Raw genomic sequence first — 24,045 nt, 5'->3', positions numbered from 1 at the left:
CTCCCTCTGCTTTGGCCTAACAACATGCCTTTATCGCAAACACAAATAACCACAAACTGTTGGAGCAATGTAAACAAATCTTCCTGCGTTGTTATTATGCCTCTCATAATTTTTGCCAAATCATGCCAACTTTTATTGTTTGAGATGGTTCAAGCCTCACTTAGGCTCTGATAGTCAGCAACAGACTTTCATTCCAACAATATGGCTTTACCTTCAAACATAGATGTTATCATAACTTTGATTAAAAGGTATTGACAGTCTTTCAAGAATGTTGAATTTTTGAGCCCTTTGTGTTTTGCAAATCTGAATTAAGCAAGTTATTTAATTTAAAGCAGGTTTTCTCATCCTCAAGAAACATGTGCAGCATTGCAGTAATTTTTTCAGTGGAACCATGTATTGAAAACATATCTCTGGAAGAAATGCCCTGAGAAGTGTCTCATGTAAAGTATTTTCTATTGACAGAAAAAAATCTTGACTGTTCCCAAAGTATCCAGGAAATTCAAATTCAAAGTTTAAAATTGTTGACTACCTATTGAAATGTTATTCTAATCCTAAATAGACCCTTGGCATTTGAAATATTAAATATAGATGCTTCTAGAGCATGGAACTTAGATGAATGAAGCAAAGCCCATAATTGACTTTGTTTAGAAAGAAAATTCTAAAAAGATGCATTATCCAGATATTTAAAATGTAGACAGACAAAAGGTGGATGCTAGTATTAACATGCACAGATTGCATTGATTGCCAGAGAACTTCCAGAATGAAAATCTAGAAGCCCAATCTCCATACATGTGTTGGAATTTTAATTCTGCAGCGTGCAACTTTTTTCCTGGACGAGATTGATGTCCTTGGATTCCTGTCATGCTTAGAGCTGTCTGAAGCTGAGGCTACAGCTGCATTTAGAGGTTGTAAACCCTTCCAGGAGTATGGAGTAGGGGCAACAAAGAGGGAGTAATCCTAGGATGCCTGGAATCTGATCCATGATCTTGAAAAGAAGGATGGCAGTGGTAGGGGTGGGGTTTGTCTGATCAAGGTAAACCTGGGACCTGTAAACATGCTATTTTCCTCCTGGAACACAATCTGTGCCAGTAAAATGCTTCATTTCTCCCTAAAATGTACTGGTCTCATTTGGCTGCTGAATTGTCTGGGGCTTGGAAAATTCATCTGACCAGGATTAAAGAAGTAGAGCAGATTAAATCCAAGGCTGCAAGCTTAATTAATATTTTGATATTGTCAGTTTGTCTCCTGGTTGTGGGTAGATCCCCACTTCCTGTCTCTTCTCCATCAAGCCCAAAAGTACCAATGTTAATGTGAGCTTTGAGATTTTTAAGTTTAACATCTGATAAAACCAAATTCATTAATTTTGAATGTTCCGATTCATCTCATGAATTATAAGCACACAATAAAAGAACGTATGAGCAACATTAAGAGCCTGAGGGAAGCTACGCTAAAAGTATTTTTTTCTCCTTAGATATGCGGTACAGATTTTCACCTCCAGTTGGAGGAAAGAATAGCCTTAGGAAAGGTAAATCTTGAAATTTACATTGCAAAAACAGATTTCCTCTCCTTACTAGTCCAGTGCAGATTTTGTGTGGCCTTTTCACGGAAACCTTGGATCACATCTCTGCTATCACTGATGTCAGGGTTACCTTGTCAACCTTCTAAGAAATACATTATTTTTCCTGACTCCCTGCTATTTTTGTGCAATGGTGTAGATTTTTAAGGCTCTTAAAAAATGCCCCATTGGATAGTTTGTGACGACTGAAGGAAACCTGCCTAAATGAGTTGACATTTTAAGAGAGTGAGAAACATGTGTTGGAAACAACTGTGCTGAACTGATAATGGTAATAATAAAGGACACAGATGGCTGGAATGGTCTGGGAAAGGGATTTAGCAGTAAAGACAATTGATGTACAATGGGAGACTTTGAAGAAGAAAATATTGTTAAATCATATCTAAAACATAGTGAGATGGAAGGATTCAAGGAAGGGATAAACCAATGGTGGTTACCCAATGAAGTTAATGATAGTATCAAATTGAAAAGAAAAACATCAACTGTCACAAAGATTAGTTGCCAGAAGATTGTGAATGTTTCAAAAACAAAAAAATGCAGAGAAAATAAGTGTGAGTTTACAATCAAAAAAGGACAGTAAAACCGAATGTAAGAACTTCTTTGAAAAAGGAGAGGCCAAAGTGAAAAAGACCTCTTAGAGGGAAAGCAGTGGTATTGTGGTAATATCACTGGATGAGTAACCCAGAATCGAGCTAATGCTCCAGGGATATAGGTTCAAATCCCACTATTGTTGATGGTGAAATTTGAATTCAATACGGGAAAAATTGAAAACATAAGAAGAGTGCTAGCCTGTTGATGAGTGTATAACCGCTGTTACTTGTCATTAAAAAAATCTGGTTCATTAATACAGATAGTTTTCCTATAATGCGATGGTAGCTTTCTTATGTGACCTCGCGCTATAGGGAAATCACCATAGAAAATCACTATACCTGTACAGCAGAAAGTTTGCGTTATTCAAACAGCTTCCACCATTCATCAACCGCATTACAGCCAATTTGCATGAACGAAACACACGTTACAGCAGAACTATCTGTATCCTTGAGGGATGGAAATCTGCTATCCTTACCTGGTCTGGACTACACCTGACTGTCAGCAATGTGGTTAACTCTGAACTGCTCTCTAGGCAGCGAGGGATGGGCAATACATGCTGGTCTTGTCTGTGAACATAGACAAGACTCCCCCAGAAGGGGAACAATGTACTGTGGGTTTAATGCATCCAGTGAGATAAAGCAGGACAAACCTGAGCAGTTTTTCACATTGCCAGTCCAGTGCCAGTGTTGTAACTGTCAATGAACAACTTGACTAGGGCACATGAACTTCTGAAGCACAAGTCTTCAGTGCTATTTTTGAAATGTTGTCAGAGTCAATCGTCTTTACAGTATCCAGTGCCTCAAGCTGTTATCACATAGATATCACAGAGAGTGAATCAAATTGGCTGGAAACTGGAATCTGTCATGGCGTGGACCTCTGTTGGAAATTAATGGATCATCTGCCTGGCACTTCTGGCTGAAGATGGTTTGTATATGCTTCAGCTTTATTCTTTACCTTGATGTGCTGGGCTCTGTCATTGTTGAGGTTGGGGATATTTGCAGAACCTCCTCCTCCTATGAGTTGTTTATTTGTTCACAACTGTATGTGGCAGGAATTTAGAGCTTAGAACCTATCTGTTGATTGTGGGGTAACTTAGCTCTGTTTATGGAGATAATGTCTAATAACACAAATGAGGGTGTTCTGAATGTAAAAATGGAACTTCATTTTCAGAATGATTGTGCTGTATCCACTCTTCCGATTCGGTCATGGACGCATATATGGCAGGCAGGTTAGCAAAGTAAAGGTGAATATTTTTCCATCTTGTTGGTTCCCTCACCATCTGCTGCAGACCCAGTCCAGCAATACTGTTCTTTAGGACTCAACCATCTCAGTCAGCAGTGTTGTTGCTGAGCCACTCTTGATGAAGGACAATGAAGTTGCCCACCCAGAGGACATTTTGTGCCTTTGTCCTCCTCAGTGATTCCTCCAAGGAGTGTTCAGCAAAGCCAGTGATCAGCCTAGGGGATGGACATGATGCTGTACTGCACAGTGCCACATTGATTGCACACCTACAGCCTGTACCAGCAGCTTTTGTTGTAAATACACTGAATGTGCTTCAATGAAATGGCCGTGTCCCAAATTCTGTTGCCCCCTTGTTTAAGAAGGGTAGCAAGGATAATCCAGGAAATTATAGACTGGTGAGCCTGACGTCAGTGGTGGGGAAGGTGCTGGAGAAGATTCTGAGGGATAGGATCTATTTAGATTTGGAAGAAAATGGGCTTATTAGTGATAGGCAGCATGGTTTTGTGCAGGGAAGGTCATGTCTTACCAACTTGATAGAATTCTTTGAGGAAGTGACAAAGTTGATAGATGGGGGAAGGGCTGTAGCTGTCATATACATGGACTGCAGTAAGGCGTTTGATAAGGTTCCCGATGGTAGACTGATGGAGAAAGTGAAGTCGCTTGGAGTCCAGGGTGTACAAGCTAGATGGATAGAGAACTGGCTGGGCAACAGGGGACAGAGAGCTGTAGTGGAAGGGAGTTTCTTAAAATGGAGAACTGTGACAGTGGTGTTCCACAGGGATTTGTATTGGGGCCACTGTTGTTTGTGATATACATAAGTGATCTGGAGGAAGGTATAGAGGGTCTGATTAACAAGTTTGCAGATGACACTAAGATTGGTGGAGTAGCAGATAGTGAAGGGGACTGTTGGAGAATGCAGCAGAATATAGATAGATTGGAGAGTTGGACGGACAAATGGCAGACGGAGTTCATTTCAGGCAAATGCGAGGTGATGCATTTTGGAAGATCCAATTCAAGGGTGAACTATGTGGTAAATAGAAAAGCCCTGGAGAAAATTGATGCACAGAGAGATCTGGGTGTTCAGGTCCATTGTACCTTGAAGGTGGCAATGCAGGTGGATAAAGTGGTCAAGAAGGCATACGGCATCCTTTCATTCATCGAAAGGGGTATTGAGTACAAGAGTTGGCAGGTCATGTTACAGTTATATAGGACTTTGGTTGGACCACATTTGGAATACTGCATATAGTTCTGGTTGCCACATTACCAAAAGGATGTGGATGCTTTGGAGAGGGTGCCGAGGGGGTTCACCAGGATGTTGCCTGGTATGGAGGGCGCTAGCTATGAAGAGAGGTTGAGTAGATTAGGATTCTTTACATTAGAAAGACGGAGGTTGAGGGGTGACCTGATTGAGGCCTACAAAATCATGAGAGGTGTAGACAGGGTGGATAGCAAGAAGCATTTTCCCAGAATGGGGGACTCAGTTACTAAGGGTCACGATTTCGAGGTGAGAGGGGAAAAGTTCAAGAGAGATATGTGTGGAAAGTTCTTTACGCAGAGGGTGGTGGATGCCTGGAATGCATTGCCAGTGCAAGTGGTAGAGGCAGGCACGATAGCATCATTTGAGATGTATCTAGACAGATACATGAATGGGCAGAGAGCAGAGGGATACAGATCCTTGGAAAAGAGGCAACAGGATTAGAGAGAAGATCTGGATTGGCATGGGGTTGGACGGCTGAAGGGCCTGTTCCTGTGCTGTAATTTTTTAAAATTCTTTGTTCTTAAGGGAAGTAGACCACAGTCAAGTCACAGGAGCTCATAGTCAGTCAGAGGCTACTGGCTTGGTAAGTGCAAGGATGTCATCATATATCGGCCTGGGGCTTGGACATGTTTGGGGTGGTCAGTGTCAGAGATTCCCAGCCATTACAGTCTGGAAAGTGGGCCACTGTGAGTCTTGCAGGTCCAGTGCAACCAGTCAGTGGTGGATAGTCAATGGGCAGCTTCACAGAGATCAGTCAGTGATTTGGTCACTGATTATAACTGTCCTTTCAAGTCATTCTGTTGGGTGACAACATGACAATGTCAAGATGTTATGCCAGTCTGGCATTAGGGAACAAATAGTTCCAGGTAAACAATTAGGAGCATAGCATACAACAATTTATGAATTAAAACTTGAACCTTGTTATAAACTTCTCAAGCACACACAAAAACAGACACAGACAGAAAAGAACTCATCATTGTTCTGGGTGGAGGGAAAGCTGTGAAAGCAGCTTGATCATCTCTTGTCACAGGATCTGCTGGAGATGGCTCTTGTACTATCAAAATGCTGCCTCCATACCTTCCTTCTTTAGACACTTTCATTGATTCAGAAGAAATAGGTTGGTTGGTTCACATTTGTAAAAGGACTCTGACTTATTAAATAAAAGTCACAGGTTACAGAAAGAACTAAAAGAAATGTAAACTGGTTTTCTTCAGGGTTAAAGTACATTTTACTGCAGAGAATAGAATGAGCACTATGGTTGCTCAGTAGTTAGCACTGCTGCTTCACAGTGTCAGGAACACAGGTTTGTTTCCAGCCTTGGGTGACTGTGTAGCATTTGCGCATTCTCCCTGTGTCTGTGTGGGTTTGTCTGGGTGCTCCGGTTTCCTCAAGTCCAAAGATGTGCAGGTTAGGTGGATCAGTTATACTAAATTGTCCATAGTGTCCTGGGATGTGTAGGCTAGGTGAATTAGCCATGGGAAATGTAGGTTTACAGGGATGTATCTGGGTGGGATGCTGCTCAGAGGGTTGTGTGGACTCGATATATTGAATGGCCAGCTTCCACATTGTGGGAATTCTATGCTTCTTCCTTTTTAAAAACTGCAGGAATCATTCAACAATCTTTGGTTTTTCAAACCTCCTTTTTCCATTTCAATCCACAATCAAAACTACAGAAAAGTTGAAAAAAAAGGCATGGTCTTTACAAAGTAAAGTAGAAATACATTTACAAATGTGAGATAACACAGTTTGGAGCTGGAGGCACACAGCAGGCCAGGTAGCATCAGAGGAGCAGGGAAGTTATGTTTCAGGTCACAACCTTCAGAAATGGGAATGGGCAAAGGAGCTCAGAAATAAATAGAGAGACAAGGGGTGGAGCTGGGGAAGGTAAGTGGGATGGTAATAGGTTAGTGTAGGTATGGAGTGATAGGGATTGGCCATTGAGGTGGGAGGGGCAGATAGGTGGGAGAGAAGGTAGACAGATTGTGTCAGGTCAAGGAGGCAGGGATGAAAGGGAGGGTTGGTCATGGGATGAGGTGGGGTGGGGAGATTTTGAAACTGATTAAAATTGATGTTTAAGCCATTGGGCTGTAGGCTCCTGAGGTGGAATATGAGATGCTGCTTCTCCGGTTTGTGTGTGACATCATTGTGACACAGGAGGAGGCCCAAGGTGAGCATATTGCCCAGGAGTGGGAGAGGCAGTTGAAATGGTTCGCGACTGGAAGGTGTTGTCGTTAGTTGTGAACAGAGCGATGGTGCTCTACAAAGCAGTCTCTGAGCCTCCGCTTGGTCTCCCTGATGTAGAAGAGGCCACATTGGGAGCAGCGGATACAATAGACCAAGTTGATGGGATGTGCAGATAACCCCCTGTCTACTGTGGAAGGTTTGTGTGTTGAAGGCAGGTGAGGGGAGAGGTGTAGGAGCAGGTGTAGCACTTCCTGCAGTTTCAGGGAAAGGTCCCGGGGTTGGTGAGGCTAGCGGGGACTGTGAAATTGACAAGGGAGTCGTGGAGAGAGCGGTACCTAGGAAAGGCAGATGGTGTGGGGAGGGAAATACATCTTTGGTTCTGTGGTGGGAACGTAGGTGGCAGAAGTGGTGAAGAATGATGCATTGGATACAGAGATTGGGGAAGTGATATGTGAGGACAAGGGCGGATTCTGTCTTTGTTTTTGTTGGGGGGAATGTGAGGGCAGAGGTGTGGGAAACGCAAGAGATGTGGTTGAGTGAGATTCTATTTCCAATGGAGTTTCACCAATGCCATCGACATGCACTCAAAATCTCCCATCATGCGTAGAATGAAGGGATGGCAACAATTGACCTGGTGTATAACTGGACTTTAAATATGGTACCAGCAGCAAAAATCTTGGAATGTCCGAGCAGTAGTGAGTGCAGCTGATGAGCACAAGATAGCATGAGAGGTGCCATAGTGGCATGGTGTGTACATGATGAGGTGAGCAGCAAAGAATTGAATTCAGATAACTCGGTAGAGCTCATGGACGGAAACCTTCCCCACAGTTGGTACCTTAGATAAAATTCAGACCTGCAAAACTGCTGCATTTGATAAACTATCACTGGTGAACAAAATATTTGTCTGTACCATGTGTCATTCCTTGGGTAGAACAAATCTTCCTGACATCAGTACGAAATTCACCTTTTATCATCTGTGTCCCCTTTGTCATAGCCTGCCGTTTTAGTTTGAGAAAATGTTTTAGATTTATGTTTTATATCTTTAGTTGCACTGTCTTTCACTTTATTACAAAACAATGTTTTATTGCTCTTTTTCAGAGGAACTACAGCGCAGAATGCTGAGGCACTAACAATTAATTAGCTCCATTACTTTCAAATCTCCATTGTGATAGTCTATTATTATGTCTAGGTCTATTATTATTACTTGGGAACCTGGTTTTAATGTAGAGTTAACATGGAATTTTGGTTTTCAGTGCTGTAGAGGGGATTATTTTAAAAGAAAGGTCAGAAGAGCATTTTTGAACTGTGTATTCAAAATAGCCTTTCCAAGAAAACGTGTAAACTAAAATTAAATGGGGAGATATTTGCCAGGGTTTTTATTAGATGTCGCAATTACAACCTACAAAAAGGAAAGAAATCAAGGGGCCGCAAGTAGATTGAATTTAGAAGAAAAATTGCATTTTGGTGGAAGGACAATTTTTAGTCTTGGCAGCCTCCAGGCAAATAGAGCTTAACTTTTGAGATGTTTTAGGAGTTCAAGTAGACAGAGCTAACAAAAAGGCCTGTGTTTTTTCCATAAGATTCAGAGTAAAACAATTTGAGTTAGTTTTGCTGTGTAGACAATAATGGAGAGAATCACAGTGAAAGTGCAGATAGTTACTGAAAAGTTATGTCTATAATTTCATTGGTTCAGTAAGAAATTTTAAACAGAAGATAGGAGTGATACTTTACTCAGTTGAGTATAAATGATCATACTGGATAAAAGGTTTGAATTTCTTTGTTGCTATTTATGATAAGATCCTTGTCAGTAATTTTATATATACATACTTAGTTATTTTTCTTTTACTTTGTATCATAAACTTATATTATTTTGTTAAAAGTACTTTTAGTAACCAAATGGCAAAAATAAAATTGATAGTGCACCTGATTGACTATCAATCTATCTGATGAAGGGTTAGGCCGGAAATGTCAGCTTTTGTGCTCCTGAGATGCTGCTTGGCCTGCTGTGTTCATCCAGCTTCACACTTTGCTATCTTGGATTCTCCAGCATCTGCAGTTCCCATTATTTCTGATAGTCTATCAGGCCAGGTTTCACTCTAGCATCTGATTTGTCCAGCTTTACCATCAGCTGGGATCATAATTATAAATGTATTTTCAGCATCTGAAGGACAGCTGAATTGGACTTGAACTAACAACTGTTTTTCTCTCCACAGATACTGTCTAGCCTGCTGAGTTTCTCCATTTTGTTTTTATTAGCGATTTCCAGCATCATAGTATTTTGCTTCTTTATGAATGTTTTTTTAATTGTTTTGCATAGCTACAGCAATTGTTACTATTTTTACTTGCAGAAGTGCTGACCTCATATACAAAACTTCAGGAGATGACAACGGAAGCAACACTAACAGATTTTTTAACAACTTTTAAAAACAATGCGGAACAAATACAGAATGCAGTGAATGATCTGACGCCATTCCAAAATCAGCATAGCGATGGTAAGAAATCACACATGAGCATCATTGTATTTCATTTTTATTTCTTAAATTATTCTACAATATCAGGCAGATGTCTGGTTCCCAGCAGATCAAAGAAAGTGGGCATTAAACATTGCTAGACCAACTTCAGACCAGTCAATATGCAAAGGAGCAATCAGAAGCTAAAAGGTAGAATTATTTAGCATAGTAGAAACGCATTGGGTGTCATTGACAATTTACTTGGATACTTCATTTTACTTTCATAATGTCCTAGTTCAGGCCTTCCATGCATATTGCTCCACATTTGGAGAAAACGTTGAATCTGCGTTATTAGATCTTCCAGCCACTCATCCATTAAATTAATATGAGAATTCAACACAAGTTGTGAAACATATATAAAAAGCCAGTGCCATACAGCTGTAGACCATGTTATGGGGTGAATGACTCATGGACAAAACACAGTAGTAACCCACATCTAGTAGAGGCTCACGATTAGCTATAGGTCCACATTATTAGTATCTTATGTTTAGTATACATCCTCCTATCTCTAGTTGCTGAAACTTGTTATGTCTTACTATGCAAATACATAGAAATGGGATTTATGTCAAAATAACAAGTATGAAAAAATGCCTTTAAATAATGATTGTTAGCAGCATGTTTGCTGCTTTCATCTTCCTACATTTTATGGACTACAGAGCAACTTGCTTTTCCATGGGTTTAATCCAAAAAAAAACAGCAAAATGATGGACAGTGGACATTACCAGAGAGATGGTCATTTTTTTGCTTTAGGATATTGTTGCAAACCTACCATAATTTATAACGATGCATTGTAAAGCAGCATAGTTATTTACATCCTTTCACAGTGCTTTTATTTTAATTGTGTTCTGTTTCATAAAGAAGTTCGACATTAACCTGATTGAACAAATACTTTACTGCTGTAGTATAAAATGTGTGTGGTATTACATTGTCGTACTTTTTATAATTATTCGACGTTTCTTCATTCTCACAGCTAAATATCATCTATTGCTCACTAAGCTTGAGTTATAACATCTGGGAGTAATTTCCACATTCTCACTCTTGTCCAACACGCTCCCTATTGGGATCATAAACTTGAATCTATACTATTTTAAAATTTCAACCAACGTTTTACAGTTTGATGCATTAAAAACATCTGTAAATTTGAACAGATTTGATGGACAGAATATTTTTTCCCTGTAAAAGTGTAAATGAGAAATGTGGTAAATGAATGAAAATTTACAGGCAGAGAAAATTAAATGGAACTTTAAACAGATCTGTGGAGATTTCTGACTTAAGATCTCAAACGTGAATTTCCAGCTTGTGCCCATAATGTACTTGAAATTGAATGGATTAGGTTACAGTTCACATTTCCATAAAATTAATTTTCTTATCTGCAAATGTAAATTAATCCATCCTGATTTACAAATACAGGAAGCAGCTTTAAAAAGGATTTACTGAACCACTTATTAGTTTCATTGTTATATACTTGTCAGTTTAACCGCAAGTTAAGATTTTTCTAACATCAAAAATACTCTCAACATGTATCCATTAGTTCCTTATCAGGACTGTATGAATTGGGAGCAGGAATAGACTACTCAGCACCTTGAGAGTATTCTGCCATTCATTAAGATCATGGCTGATCTGATTACTGCACATTCTCACCTATACCTGAGACCTTTCACCTTGTTACTTATCAAGAATCTGTGTACATCTGCCTTTTGACGAAGAAGTCAGAAGTCACATGATATCAGATTATAGTCCAACAGGTTTTTTTGAATTCACAAGGTTTTGTAGCGCTGCACCTTTGTTTGGTGAAGATACCTGATGGAGGAACATTGCACTGAAATCTTGTAATTTCAAATAAACCTGTTGGACTATAATCTGATATTGTGTGACTTCTGACTTTGTCAACCTCAGCCCAATGCCAGCACCTCCACATTCTGAGAAACAAAGTTCCAAAGACTCACAACTGTCTAAGACAAAAAAATCCTTATTTCTATCTTAAGTTGATGACCCCAATTGTGAAACAGTGACATGTTGATCTAGATTCTGTTGTTAGTAGAAGCTTCCGCGTGTTCCCTCTCTATCCACAGGGTCTTAAGTTTCAAACAAGTTGCCTCATTAGTAACAGCGTTGTATTTCACTATAACTTGTAACTTCGTGGCTGACATATCACCCACCCTATCATTACCATCAAACCAAAAGACTAACCATAGTTCAGTCAGGAGTGCATGCCAGGAACATACCTAAAAATGAGCTATCAATCTAATGACAACGCATGACCGAATGCACACTGCAAAGAGAGAGAAATATGCTGTACACAGAACTAAATGATCAGAAAGTGTAGGGACCAAATCAATATTTTTCCATACTATCACCACCAGTGATTTTGGTAAAGGATAATTAAACAACCAGGGGGATGAAGAGACTCCACAATATCCCCATCCAGAATGTAAATTAAGAGGAAAAAAAGAGCATTTGCAATAATCTTCAGACAGGGGTGTCAAGTGGCTGATCCATCTCAACCTTCTCTTGAGTTTCCCAGCATTACAGATGCCAATCTTCAGCCAATTAGAAACGCTCCATGTGATGACAAGAAACATCTGAACACATGGAGTACAGCAAAGGCTTTGGATCTTGATATAATCTTAGCTGTAGTCTTTAACATGTGCTCCAGAGCTTTCTGTGCACTAATCAAAGTGTACCAGTACGTCTGCAATACTAGCAGCCACCTGACAAAATGGAAAATTGCTCAGGTATGTCCTGTCCACTGAAAGAGGACGAATCCAATTCACCAGTTATTGTCACATCAGTTTACTCTCAATCATCAGCAAAGTGAAGGAAGATATTATTGACAGTGCTATCAATGGCAATTCTTTAGCAATAATTGGTCATTGATACTTATATTAGATTCCATCAGGCTCAATTGATTCCAGACTGTGTTATAGCTTTGGTCCAAACATGGCCCAAAGAGATAAATTCCAGAGATGATGTGAAACTGACTGCCCTTGACATCAAGTGAACATTTGATTGAGCGTGGCGTCAAAGAGCCTTGTTAAAATTGATCTAAATGGGATATGAGAGATTAAACTCTCCACTGGTGCAAACTATGCCCAGCACAAAAGAAGATGGTTGTGATTGTTGCAGCCTAGTCATTTTGGCCTAAGACATCACTGTAGGAATTCTCCAGCATAGCGTCCTAGGCCCAAACCATCTTCAGTTCCTTCAGCAATGACTTTCCCTCCACTATGAGGTCAGATGTGGGCATATTCACTGATGTTTTTGTAGTGTTCATTTCCCTGATCAAGTGATACTGAAACAGTTAGAATTCAATGCAGCTAAATCCAGACAACTTTCAGGCTTAGCCTCATAAATGGGGACTAACATTCACACTAAATAAGTGCCTTGCAATGACTATCTCCATCAAGAGAAAATCTAATCAAAGGCAATATAGTGAAGATGCTACAATCTGAAACCAAATGAGATAAAACAGGATATACTCAGCTCATCTATAGGCATCTGTAAAAAGAGAATCAGAGGTAACAGACTAAAAACTACAGGGGGTGACTTTGGCTGTCCAGCCCTGGATTGATAAAAGAAAAAAATTGAATTCCAAATTAAAAACCTGATTGTTATTTTTAAGTGTACAGCAAATGTTTTGATTAAAGAAGGGATTAGACTGTGATAAAACTGCAATCATACCCCTTGTAGAAATGCCGCTCATAAAAACAGACATGGGCTAGATTTAATGTGAGGCTGGATGAACACAGCAGGCCAAGCAGCATCAAAGCTGACGTTTCGGGCCTAGACCCTTCATCAGAGAGCCTTGGTCCGGAGTGAGGAGGGTAACTTCTTCAGGTTAGGCATCCCTGGGAGAGGCTTCGCAGTGAGGTTAAAATAGTATCAGAGATAATGGGAACTGGGGTCTAGGCCCGAAACGTCAGCTTTTGTGCTCCTGAGATGCTGCTTGGCCTGCTGTGTTCATCCAGCCTCACATTTTATTATCTTGGAATCTCCAGCATCTGCAGTTCCCATTATCTCATGGGCTAGATTTAACAGGGCACTGAAATTCCAGACCCCTCACTATCCTGACAGCTGCCCACAATAATTTAACACTGAGACTAAATTAATTGATTGGAGGAGCAATTTCTACTTCTCTTGGGAGGAAGTCCCATGACAAGGCAACCAGATGAATAGCACTTTAGTGATCCCAGATGTGGCAGTGGCACTATAGTGACTACAAGCAATCCCAAATGCCAGTGTAGACTAGACTAGTAACTAAGTCCGTGGTTTCACCAGGGCCAAGTTAGCAGATTCTGCTGAGGAGGCTGATGGGGATTGGCAGCCAGGAGACTCCAGTAGGCACAGGGCTCTCTAATAGGAGGTTCCTCTCCAGCCCTTAGACTGTGACCATAAAACTGTCAGGTTTGCTGTTGTCGTGGGCCTCTCCCTTCCCATGAATTTAATATAAGTCACTTTTAATTGATTGTTGGGACGTGGGCACTGCTGGCTAAACCACCTTTTCGTACCTAAACCTGGTAAGTTGCTGCAGTTCATCTTGTAGATGGTATCCTCTGTTCTTACTGTTCATTGGTGGTCAAAACTGTTTAAGGCAGTAGATGGGGTGAAAATCAAGTGGGCTGTTTTGTCCTGGATAGCCTAGAGTTCAAAACATCGAGCATAAATAAGTTAACAATCTCATAAACTATCAGTGTCAAGTGTGTAGCTTCAAATGCCAATCCTACTAACTGGATTACTAGCTTCACTCAAAGCTCAATTGACTTTCATCACTCAGGAAATAGACCTAACCTAACCTTCATATACTTTACCCTTGTCCTCCAACACTCAACAAGCCCGACACCTACTTATCTTGTGGCTTACATTAATTGACAGCTATTAAACCATGACAGCTGTATCACCCAGACATATTACGTGAGGCTCACTGGCACACTTCCCTCCTTCTTACAAAAGCCAGTGGAACACAAAAGAAGGCAGCAGAAAGAAATGGAAGCAGCATACCTGAATATTTTGATGTCCGTGGAAGAGATGATGCTGACAGTCTTTGTATTATCCTTCTCGGAATTATCCGTTACCCTCTGCTCACATCTCCTCCAGCTTTCGGTGGCCTCTGATCATTCTCCAAGTTGTCCTCAATACCAAGAGGAAACCTTAATAGGCCACCCATATTTGGAAGTAACTGGCTTGTGTTTAAGTCACCATCAAAGTACTTCTTCAACAACAATGTCTAGTCCCTTTAAACCAATTAAACTTTTGGGAAATATAGAAAAACACCTAAAATGTATAGAATATTAGCAACAACTAGAGGAAATAATACAACAACTAATCTTTAACTAATTCTCACCTTTCAAGAGAGCTGGTATGGTGGAGGAAGTCCTGTATGTTTAACAGTGCAAGGCTAAACACACCATAGAGCTCCAAGATGGCACCATAGTTTTCATACTATGGATATCATGACCTACTTATGCTGTATGTGCTGGACTGCATGATGTGTTCATAGCAGAAAAATCTCAAAGCACCGTTTTATTTTCAATGCATTTGTATAGGATCTAACACTTGCTTAAGGTTATTGCTTACCCCTATAATGTATAGACAATATATTCCCTATTAAGTGTGCCTGTACTACTGACCTAACATTTTTGGGCCTTCAGAGGTTGCACTGGCATGTTACACACTCCTTGTAACCCACTTTGGACACTTCACAATTTTGTCTGTATCCTTTTTATAATCAAAAGCAGTCCGGTATTATTCCACTAAATGTTGTTGGTAATCATATGGTGCAATGGTACAGAACTACTGTTCACTTAATAAAAGTTGCAAATGTAGATTTTAGTAACACATCCCACTGCAAACACCATATTTTTATTTAATTAAATGCTGCAAAACAATTTCATTTATTGTGTAAATTATACATTGCATTTATTTCGTGATTTTCCAACCACTAAATATCTCAGAGTGCCTTACATCCAATTAGGTATTTTTGAAGTGTAGTCACTGCTGTACTGTCGAAAAACACCTGCCAATTTGCAGACAACAAGCTCCTACACATGAATGTGACAAAGACTGATAATTGTTTTGTGATGTTGTTTGAGGGCAAAAAATTGGCCAGGTGACAGGTATCGCTCCTCAATTTTTATTTGGAATTGTGCCACAAGATCTTTTATGTCCACTTCAGAAAGTAGATGGCTTCAGTTTAGTATCTGATCCAAATGCTGGCACAATAGCACAGTATTTCACTGAAGTGTCAGCCTTTCTTTTTGATTCTCAGTCCTGGATTAGGATTTAAACTCAGATTTGCCATTGACACTATAAGAGTTAGAATTTATGTAATTTTATCATGATTTAGTAATTAATTCCCAATGTTTTCCCATGCAGTTTATCTGTGTCTGTAAAAGTTTGTTGATAATTAGATTTAAAAACATTCAACTACATACCTATTCCTGTCAAGGTTGATTTGATATATGTATTAATTTTTTTGAATGAGTAAATCTCTTTCACTGTTCCTCTTGAAATGGAATATCTGCTTCAATCTGAACGTACGTTACTATCATCCTTTTTAAGGTGATGAGGCTCTATCCAGATTTGGGAAAGAATTCTTCCTTTCCTTGGAATGGTGTGTCAAAGATTGTAAAGAACAACAAGATTCATTGGCAAGTGAACTTGAAACCTTGAAGGAAGAGTTCAGTCATGCCGTAGAAACTCTTCACAATCTGAGAAAAGAGAACATGGAAAAAAAGACTGATGGTGGTCACTCCTCACAATTTGCTTCAAAGCCAGAAAAACCAAATGGAAAAGTAAAAGTGGATGGAAATGCTAGCACACCTCATGAGGCAACAAGTCCAGAGCTTAAAACCAAGGCATTTACCATCGCAACAGCTTCTACTCTAAAACTTCAACCTGGGGAACCAAGGATGTCGAATGAAAGTATAACTACCATTGTAGAATCCCAACATGATCTCTCCAAACAGGGTAGCTCTGAGAAATGCAGTAGTAAAGGCACGGCTAAACCAGTCCAAAAAAGCAAAACTAAAATAAAACAACAAAGGCCACCTTGGCAGGACTGAGCAATAGATCTTCTGTTGCTTGGCACACTGGTATTTTGAAATTAGTAACAGTGCATGAGGAGAAAAATAAGCTAGAAGCCTAGGGTTAATGGTTCACAGACATAGACATCTGGGCAGCAAATGTACTAGGGCTTCGACAGGAAATGGAATACACTTGAAATTTTTTTTCTGGTGTTAGTCAGTGTTCATTTAAAAAAAAATTCTTTATTGTTTTTGTATTAATCTACAGCGGCCACAGTGTGAATAATAGTATTCCTATATTTTATGGAGAAACGGTCTACATTTTGTGTTTAATGTACCATGCACAAAAAAGTGTGTGATCTTTACTTCATATCCATTGTTAATACTTGGATTCTGACAGACTGTAGATTATTGCAAATATTACAGTGATCTTGTACTATTTTACAAAGATATAGATTTTACAAAAACTTTAAAATCAATACTTTATAATACAATAGAAAAAAATCCAATTGAAACAAATAATTTGATAATAAAGTCTGCTTTTTTTGGAAAATGTATTCATAAACATGTATTGATGACAGGGTTTTAGTTGAAAATTTCCAGAATAGGCAATATTACTTCAGAATATGAAACAATTATAATGTTAAGTAAAGAATCCAGGGAAACTGGACATAAATAAATATTGTAAATTGAAGGCTAATTATTATGAAAAATGCAAAAGATTTTAACAGCAGGCAGACTACTAATTCTGCAATGCATCAGAAATAGTTGTGAAAACGATTATTTTCATTGAATTGGCCAATGAATAGACAGAGAGCATGCTTGTAAATGAGGATGGTGATGGACTCATGGAGCCAGAGGATTATTAAGAAGAAAGAAACAACAGGACCTCCTTGCAGGCAAGGGAGATGGAGGCTTCCTCCACCTTGAAGCATCCTCTCCGCAATCTAAAGCAAATTGAATCAAACAATGGCTCCGGCTCTGGCCAATATGTTGGAGGTATAACCTGTCCTCAGGGATGTGTACAGATAGGCAAGGGAGGGCCACATACTTTACCTCGCGCCCAAACTTTCATTGGGAGACCAGGAGTGCCTAGTCTTTTCATGTCACCCCAAGTGATCCATGTGCCAACTGGAAAATTTCAGTCAGGGTCAATTAATTTTAATCATACCTTACTTGACTACTGACACTCGTGGATGAATAGACCTTCCCTGCACCCTGGCACTCGCCCTCTGACTCTGCTAGTGCTGACACACCCACTGACTTCCATTCTTGTCCTTTAATGGCAACAACAGCCCCTCACTTGAAGTGAATCCTCAGATCCACTATTTGAAACTCAGTTCTTTTACCATATATTGTTTCTTACAGTTGCAAATTATGCCAATAGTGAGATCAATGCCACTTAACACTATTATGAAATAAATTAGTCAACTGTATTGTCTGCAATGGTGACCACAAATATGCAGTTAAACATGGAAATCCAAACATTTCTGTTAGTAATCCTGCTCTTTCAAACCCTGTATTGTAATACCTCATTGATAGACTTGATATTGAAATCACTGCAAGGAAGTAAAATTGCTACCTTTAACCACAAGCACCAAGAAACATGCTAGAAATGTTAGAGACAGTCCATTCAGGTGCAAGTGAATCCTTAAACAATGTGATAATTTGCAATTACCGCCAAAGAAACTCCTACGAGTTTAATTTTGTAAGCATGGGGGCTTATTTGTTCAAAAATTGTGTTGCAGATTTGTTTTTACATTGTCACCTTCATCACTCTCTTAATCTTTCTCTTTATTTTGCTTTCTGACAAATCTAAATAATTGCTTGTTAGTACAAAATGTCACTAAAAGGAGAGATGAAATACAAATATTGAGAGTGCAAGCATTAACTTATTGTCTTCTTTTAACAAACCTAATTTGTACTTACAGGTTTGTGCAGTTGTTTCAAGTTTCACAAGTATACAACGAGGTGTGTGGCAGGTCCTGAAGTATTTTTTGCTGTCCTCAAAGCTTCTGATAAAACAAGGGCTCCTCGACATTTTTGCACTACTTGGCTTTCCTCTTGGAAGTGGCCATAACTGGGAAAGTAATTAGAGGGCATGAAGAGCAGGACCAGCTGTTAGTAGAGGGAGGATGAAAAGAAAAAGAAAGCATCAAGTATTTTCAGCCCAAAAAGAGGCCAATCAACCGATTAAGCCTATGCCAGTTCCACAAGGAGCAATCCACTCAATCCCACTGGCCAATATGTGCCTGAAAGTTTACTTCATAAAATGCCTGTCAAATTTCCTTCTGAAATCATTTTTCTCTTCTGCAATCCTCATGGGCAGGGAGTTTCAGGTCATTAACACTTACTGCAAAAACTTTTCTTCACGTTGCCCCTGCGCCTTTTATTTGAAGTTATTCTTTCACAGGATGTGGGCACTGCTGACTGAGTGCACCTCTACGTGTGCTTGAGAAGGTGCTGGTGAGCCACCTTGAGTGGCTGCAGTCCATGGAAGTAGGTCCACCCACAGTGCTGTCAGGAAAGGAGTTTCAGATTTTTGACTCAATTACAGTGGATCAACAGAGATATAGTTCCAAGTTAGGACGATATGTGGGTTAGAGGGGAGTTTGCATTTGCTGTCTTTGTCCTTCTAGTTGGTATTGTTCCTAGGTTTGGAAGGTATGGTTGAACGAACCTTGGTGGATGTTACAATGCTGTGCATTGGTGATGAGTGGAGTGTTTGCTGACGGTGGTGGATGGGGTGCCAATCAAGTGGACTGCTTTTTCCTGGTTGTCAAGCTTCTTGAGTGTTGTTGGAGCAGCACTCAACCAGAGAGTAAAAACAACGGACATGTACTTTAATTAGGAGTGTGTGACGAAGGTAGAATGACAGCCAGATGCCGCATGAGTGAAGTTAGAAAACACATTTACATACAAAGTGTGAAAGAAGGTTAGAAAACTCTTCCACAAACTATAATTGATGATTAACATTAAAACTGAGATTGATTGATAGTTTGTAACTAAATTTTTAAGGGATATGTGGCTCAAATGGGTATCAGAATTAGGTTTCCTATCTCATTGAATGGCAAACGCACCCTGGCATCTGAACCATCTATTCCTATACCCATTTATGCTGTAGTGTCTTCATGCTGAATTAACTGTCCACATGGCTCAGTAAGCCTATAAATATCCATCGGCAGTTCTCAGTGTAGTGCCATTTCTCCATCACCCTGATCTTAAAATCCTGACTAGAGGCAGAAACTGTAAAATATGGATATCACTGCAATAACATCAGATAAATTTCTCATGATAGCCAATTGCATTCTAAAACATTTCAAAATAATACAATAAACTGTAAAGAATTGAAGTTCTAAATACGCTCACAAAGATTTTTCTATTTCCTTGTATTTAATTTATAAGTAAATTGTTTTATGCTGCAGTTGTTTTAAGAAACAGTGCATTGCAAAAGGAATTTCTCTCATGTCATAAAAGTTGAGAGTATAATTATTTCGGGGCTATGACTAGAATGAGGAGTAAACCTTGCCAGCTGGAAATAAAACTGAAAGACGAAAAAAAATTGAAAGGTTTAGATTTTCTTTATTAAAATCATTCAGATTTGGAGATTTACACAATGTCAAAAGGAGGGAAACTGCAATGGATCTGCAACAATTGAGACCCAAAAAATGGATCTATGCATAACTCCCATCAGGGTCTTTTTTCATTTGCAGTTCGTCAACTCTACCCACACAAATTCTATGCCTTCTGACCCTACGTAGCTTCTTGCTATTAATTTAAATTTCATTTCTAACTAACAATGCAACTCTTCCCCCTCTGTTCACCTGCCTGTCCTTTCACTAGAACACATTTCTTTGGATATTTAGTTCCTAGCTCTGAAACCCTTGCAGCTACATCTCTGTGTGCTTACAACATTGTACCTGTCAATTTCAGTCTGTTCTACAAGTTCATTTACCTTGTTTCATGTGTTGCACATATTTAAGTACAACACCTTTCATTGACTGGCCCCCTTCTCATAATTGTCCCCTTGCCTGCTGTGCCTGAAGACAGATTTCTGACTCTAGGCATCGTGTAAGTCCTGTTACTTGCTCTGGAAACTTAAATAACCACTTTTGAGCCCTTCCAGTCTTTAACTAGTTTAAAGTCCTTGTGACCATCATACTTAGCCTTTCTGTTAGTAAAAAATGATTTTGCTGTTCAGTCCAGTGACAACATTGGCCAGTATGAGTTATCATACATGATCTCTACCTTTAATGTCACAAACAATGGTCAATGTTATTTTGTTTTACCCTCTCACATTTTACATGCATTTGTCCAAGCTGATTATTCCAAAATTTCTACCTGTAAGCCTCAAGGACTGACGTGCACACACAAAGTACACCCTGCTTCATAATCAATAAAAGCCTCCTCAGAAAGCAAGGCATAAACTATGTGATAGTAAGAACTGCCGATGCTAGAGTCAGAGATAACAGTGTGGAGCTGGAGGAACACAGCAGGCCAGGCAGCATCAGAGGAGCAGGAAAGCTGGCGTTGTGTGTTGGACTCTTCTTTCCTGCTCCTCTGATACTGCCTGGCCTGCAGTGTTCCTCCAGCTCCACACTGTGTTAGCTATAAACTATACGATGTCTTTGCATCAGTGTGATTTGCATGAGTAATGTGCTTTGTTTTTGACCAGCTCATTTGCTTAGTTATCTTTTCAAAAAAAACCTGCCTTAGCATCATATTTATCAAATTTTGGGAGGGCTTGATCAAATTTAAAAAGCTCCTTACTGCATCTTGGATTAGACGAAGATTGATCTTTTCGAGAATGTTCCCTGGAATCAGAGGCATTTTTATTTAGGCCAGCCTTTTAAGCTGGTATTCTCTTTCAACCTCCTGAAATGTTCTTTCTCAACTTTTAGTCTTAAATTTACATTTTTCTCTTCTATTTAGAGCAGCTGCATCACTTTAGTCAATGGGTTATTCTTTAAAGCATAGGGATAAAGTATAGAACATTACAGATTCTGTTCCTCTGATATTGGACGTCACGGTGGCTCAGTGGTTAGCACTGCTGTCTCACAGCGCCAGGGACCCAGGTTTGATTCCAGCCTCATGTGGCTGTCTGAGTGGAGTTTGCACATTCTCCTCGTGCTTGCGCGGGTTTTCTCCAGGTGCTCCGGTTTCCTCCCACAGTCCAAAGATATGCAGGTTAGGTGGATTGGCCAAGTTAAATTGACATTGACAGGATGCAGAGATGGGCTGAGAGGTGGCAGATGGAGTTCAGCCTGGATAAATGCGAGGTGATGCATTTTGGAAGGTCGAATTTGAAAGCTGAGTACAGGATTAACGATAGCATTCTTGGCAGCGTGGAGGAACAGAGGGATCTTGGTGTGCAGATACATAGATCCCTTAAAATGGCCACCCAAGTGGACAGGGTTGTTAAGAAAGCATATGGTGTTTTGGCTTTCATTAACAGGGGGATTGAGTTTAAGAGTCGTGAGATCTTGTTGCAGCTCTATAAAACTTTGGTTAGACCGCACTTGGAATACTGCGTCCAGTTCTGGGCGCCCTATTATAGGAAAGATGTGGATGCTTTGGAGAGGGTTCAGAGGAGGTTTACCAGGATGCTGCCTGGACTGGAGGGCTTATCTTATGAAGAGAGGTTGACTGAGCTCGGTCTCTTTTCATTGGAGAAAAGGAGGAGGAGAGGGAACCTAATTGAGGTATACAAGATAATGAGAGGCATAGATAGAGTTGATAGCCAGAGACTATTTCCCAGGGCAGAAATGGCTAGCACGAGGGGTCATAGTTTTAAGCTGGTTGGTGGAAAGTATCGAGGGGATGTCAGAGGCAGGTTCTTTACGCAGAGAGTTGTGAGAGCATGGAATGCGTTGCCAGCAGCAGTTGTGGAAGCAAGGTCATTGGGGTCATTTAAGAGACTGCTGGACATGTATATGGTCACAGAAATTTGAGGGTGCATACATGAGGATCAATGGTCGGCACAACATTGTGGGCTGAAGGGCCTGTTCTGTGCTGTACTGTTCTATGTTCTATGTTCTAAATTGCCCGTAGTGCTCAGGGATGTGTAGATTAGGTGGGTTACAAGGGGATGGGTCTGGATGGGATGCTGTGAGATTTGGTGTGGACTTGTTGAGCCGAAGGGCCTGTTACAAGAAGACAGGTCTGGGTGGGATGTTCTGAGGTTTGATGTGAGCTTGTTGGGCCAAAGGACCTGTTTCCACACTGTAGGGATTCTATTCTGTGGATATTCCAGCTGCTGTTGTAGTCATCATAAATCACACATTGATGTCTTTGGTGCTTTGCATACACAGCATGCTTGGCAAATACAAACAAATGAAAGAAATCTATAAGCCGAAGTAAAAAATATGAAGGAGTTGTTTTAACACAAGGAACCATGTTGCTCATGTACTGTTAATTCTTGTTGTCTCTAGCTGGTTCTAGTCCCAAAAACCTCACAATAACACACTTGTATTCCAGCTATAGCAATGCTTTTCCCATGATATTCCAGTACAGTTGCAACAGGTTATTACCCAAATATATGGGAAAATTTTCAAGTACGTCTAGTCCACAAAAAGCATGACAAATGCAGTTGACTAAGTATGACTCCATCAGTCAAGTGATAGAAGGTGCCATGAACAGATCTATCAAATGCTATTTCCTCATCAATAGCCTGCTCACCATGCAGTTTTTTTTCGTCCAGGCTATTTGTCCAGATTTCATTGCAACCTTGGTTCAATGATAGACAAAAAGTGAAGTTGAGAGTGATTGCCCTTGACATAGATCAGCATTTGACATAAGGTGACATCAAGGGGATCCACTAAAGTAAAGTCAATAGGAACTGGGAAAATCTCTATTGGAGAGTAGAACCTAGCAAAGGAAGATGGCTATTGGAGGTATGCCAGCCCTAAGTAGCACTGCAGAAGTTCCTCAGGATCGTGCCCCAGGCCCAACCATGTTCAGCTGCTTCATCAATTACCTTTCTGATCATCATAAAGTTAGAAAAGAGGATTTTTACAGATGATTTCAGAGTGATCAGAGCAATTTAGAGCTCTCGATACTGAAGTATCGGAGTTTGTAGTCCATGTGCAACAAACATAGACTACTTCCAGGTTTGGGCTGATATGAATGACAGATAACATTCCTGCTGTTTAAGTGCCAGTCAATGAACAAGAGACAGTCTATCTCTCCTTGATATTTAATGATTTTATCATCATTGAATTGCCCTCTATCAACATGCATTGACCAGAAACTGAACTGTGGCTACAAGACCAGGTCAGAGGCTAGAAATGCTATGGCAAGTAGTTCATCGCATGACTCTCAAAGCCTGTCCACAAGTCATCTATGATGGAGTACTGTCCACTTGCCTGGAGGAGCACAATTTCAACAGCATCAAGAAGTTATCCGCATCCAGGAATATGATCGCCTACACCACACTAGTAGAAAAGGACAATGGTACATGAAAGCACAATCATTTACAAGTTTACCTCCAAGTCATACATCAACTTTACCTGAACCTGTATTGTTGTCCATTCATCATTCCTTGAACTATCTCCTGGATCTCCTTATAGCATTTGGGTTGACTTGCACCACATATGCTGTATTGTGTGAAGAAGGCTGCTCGCCATCATCTTTGTGTAATTAGAATGGGGCAATCGAGTTTTGAGA

General features: G+C 40.0%; 1 protein-coding gene across 1 annotated transcript in view; it reads left to right on the top strand.

The window, feature by feature from the left end:
• Positions 1-18,142, top strand: part of LOC125451045 (uncharacterized) — a 145,817-nt gene extending 127,675 nt beyond the window's left edge. Inside the window, exons 11-12 of the mRNA XM_048527729.2 lie at positions 9,197-9,340; positions 15,917-18,142. Coding sequence (XP_048383686.1) covers positions 9,197-9,340; positions 15,917-16,419 — 647 coding nt within the window. The 3' untranslated portion in view covers positions 16,420-18,142. The remainder of the gene's footprint in view (positions 1-9,196; positions 9,341-15,916) is intronic.
• Positions 18,143-24,045: the final 5,903 nt, after the last annotated feature.

This window comes from Stegostoma tigrinum, chromosome 3, assembly GCF_030684315.1.
Source record: "Stegostoma tigrinum isolate sSteTig4 chromosome 3, sSteTig4.hap1, whole genome shotgun sequence".
Taxonomy (NCBI): Eukaryota; Metazoa; Chordata; class Chondrichthyes; order Orectolobiformes; family Stegostomatidae; genus Stegostoma; species Stegostoma tigrinum.
This window is presented reverse-complemented; position numbering and strand designations above follow the sequence as displayed.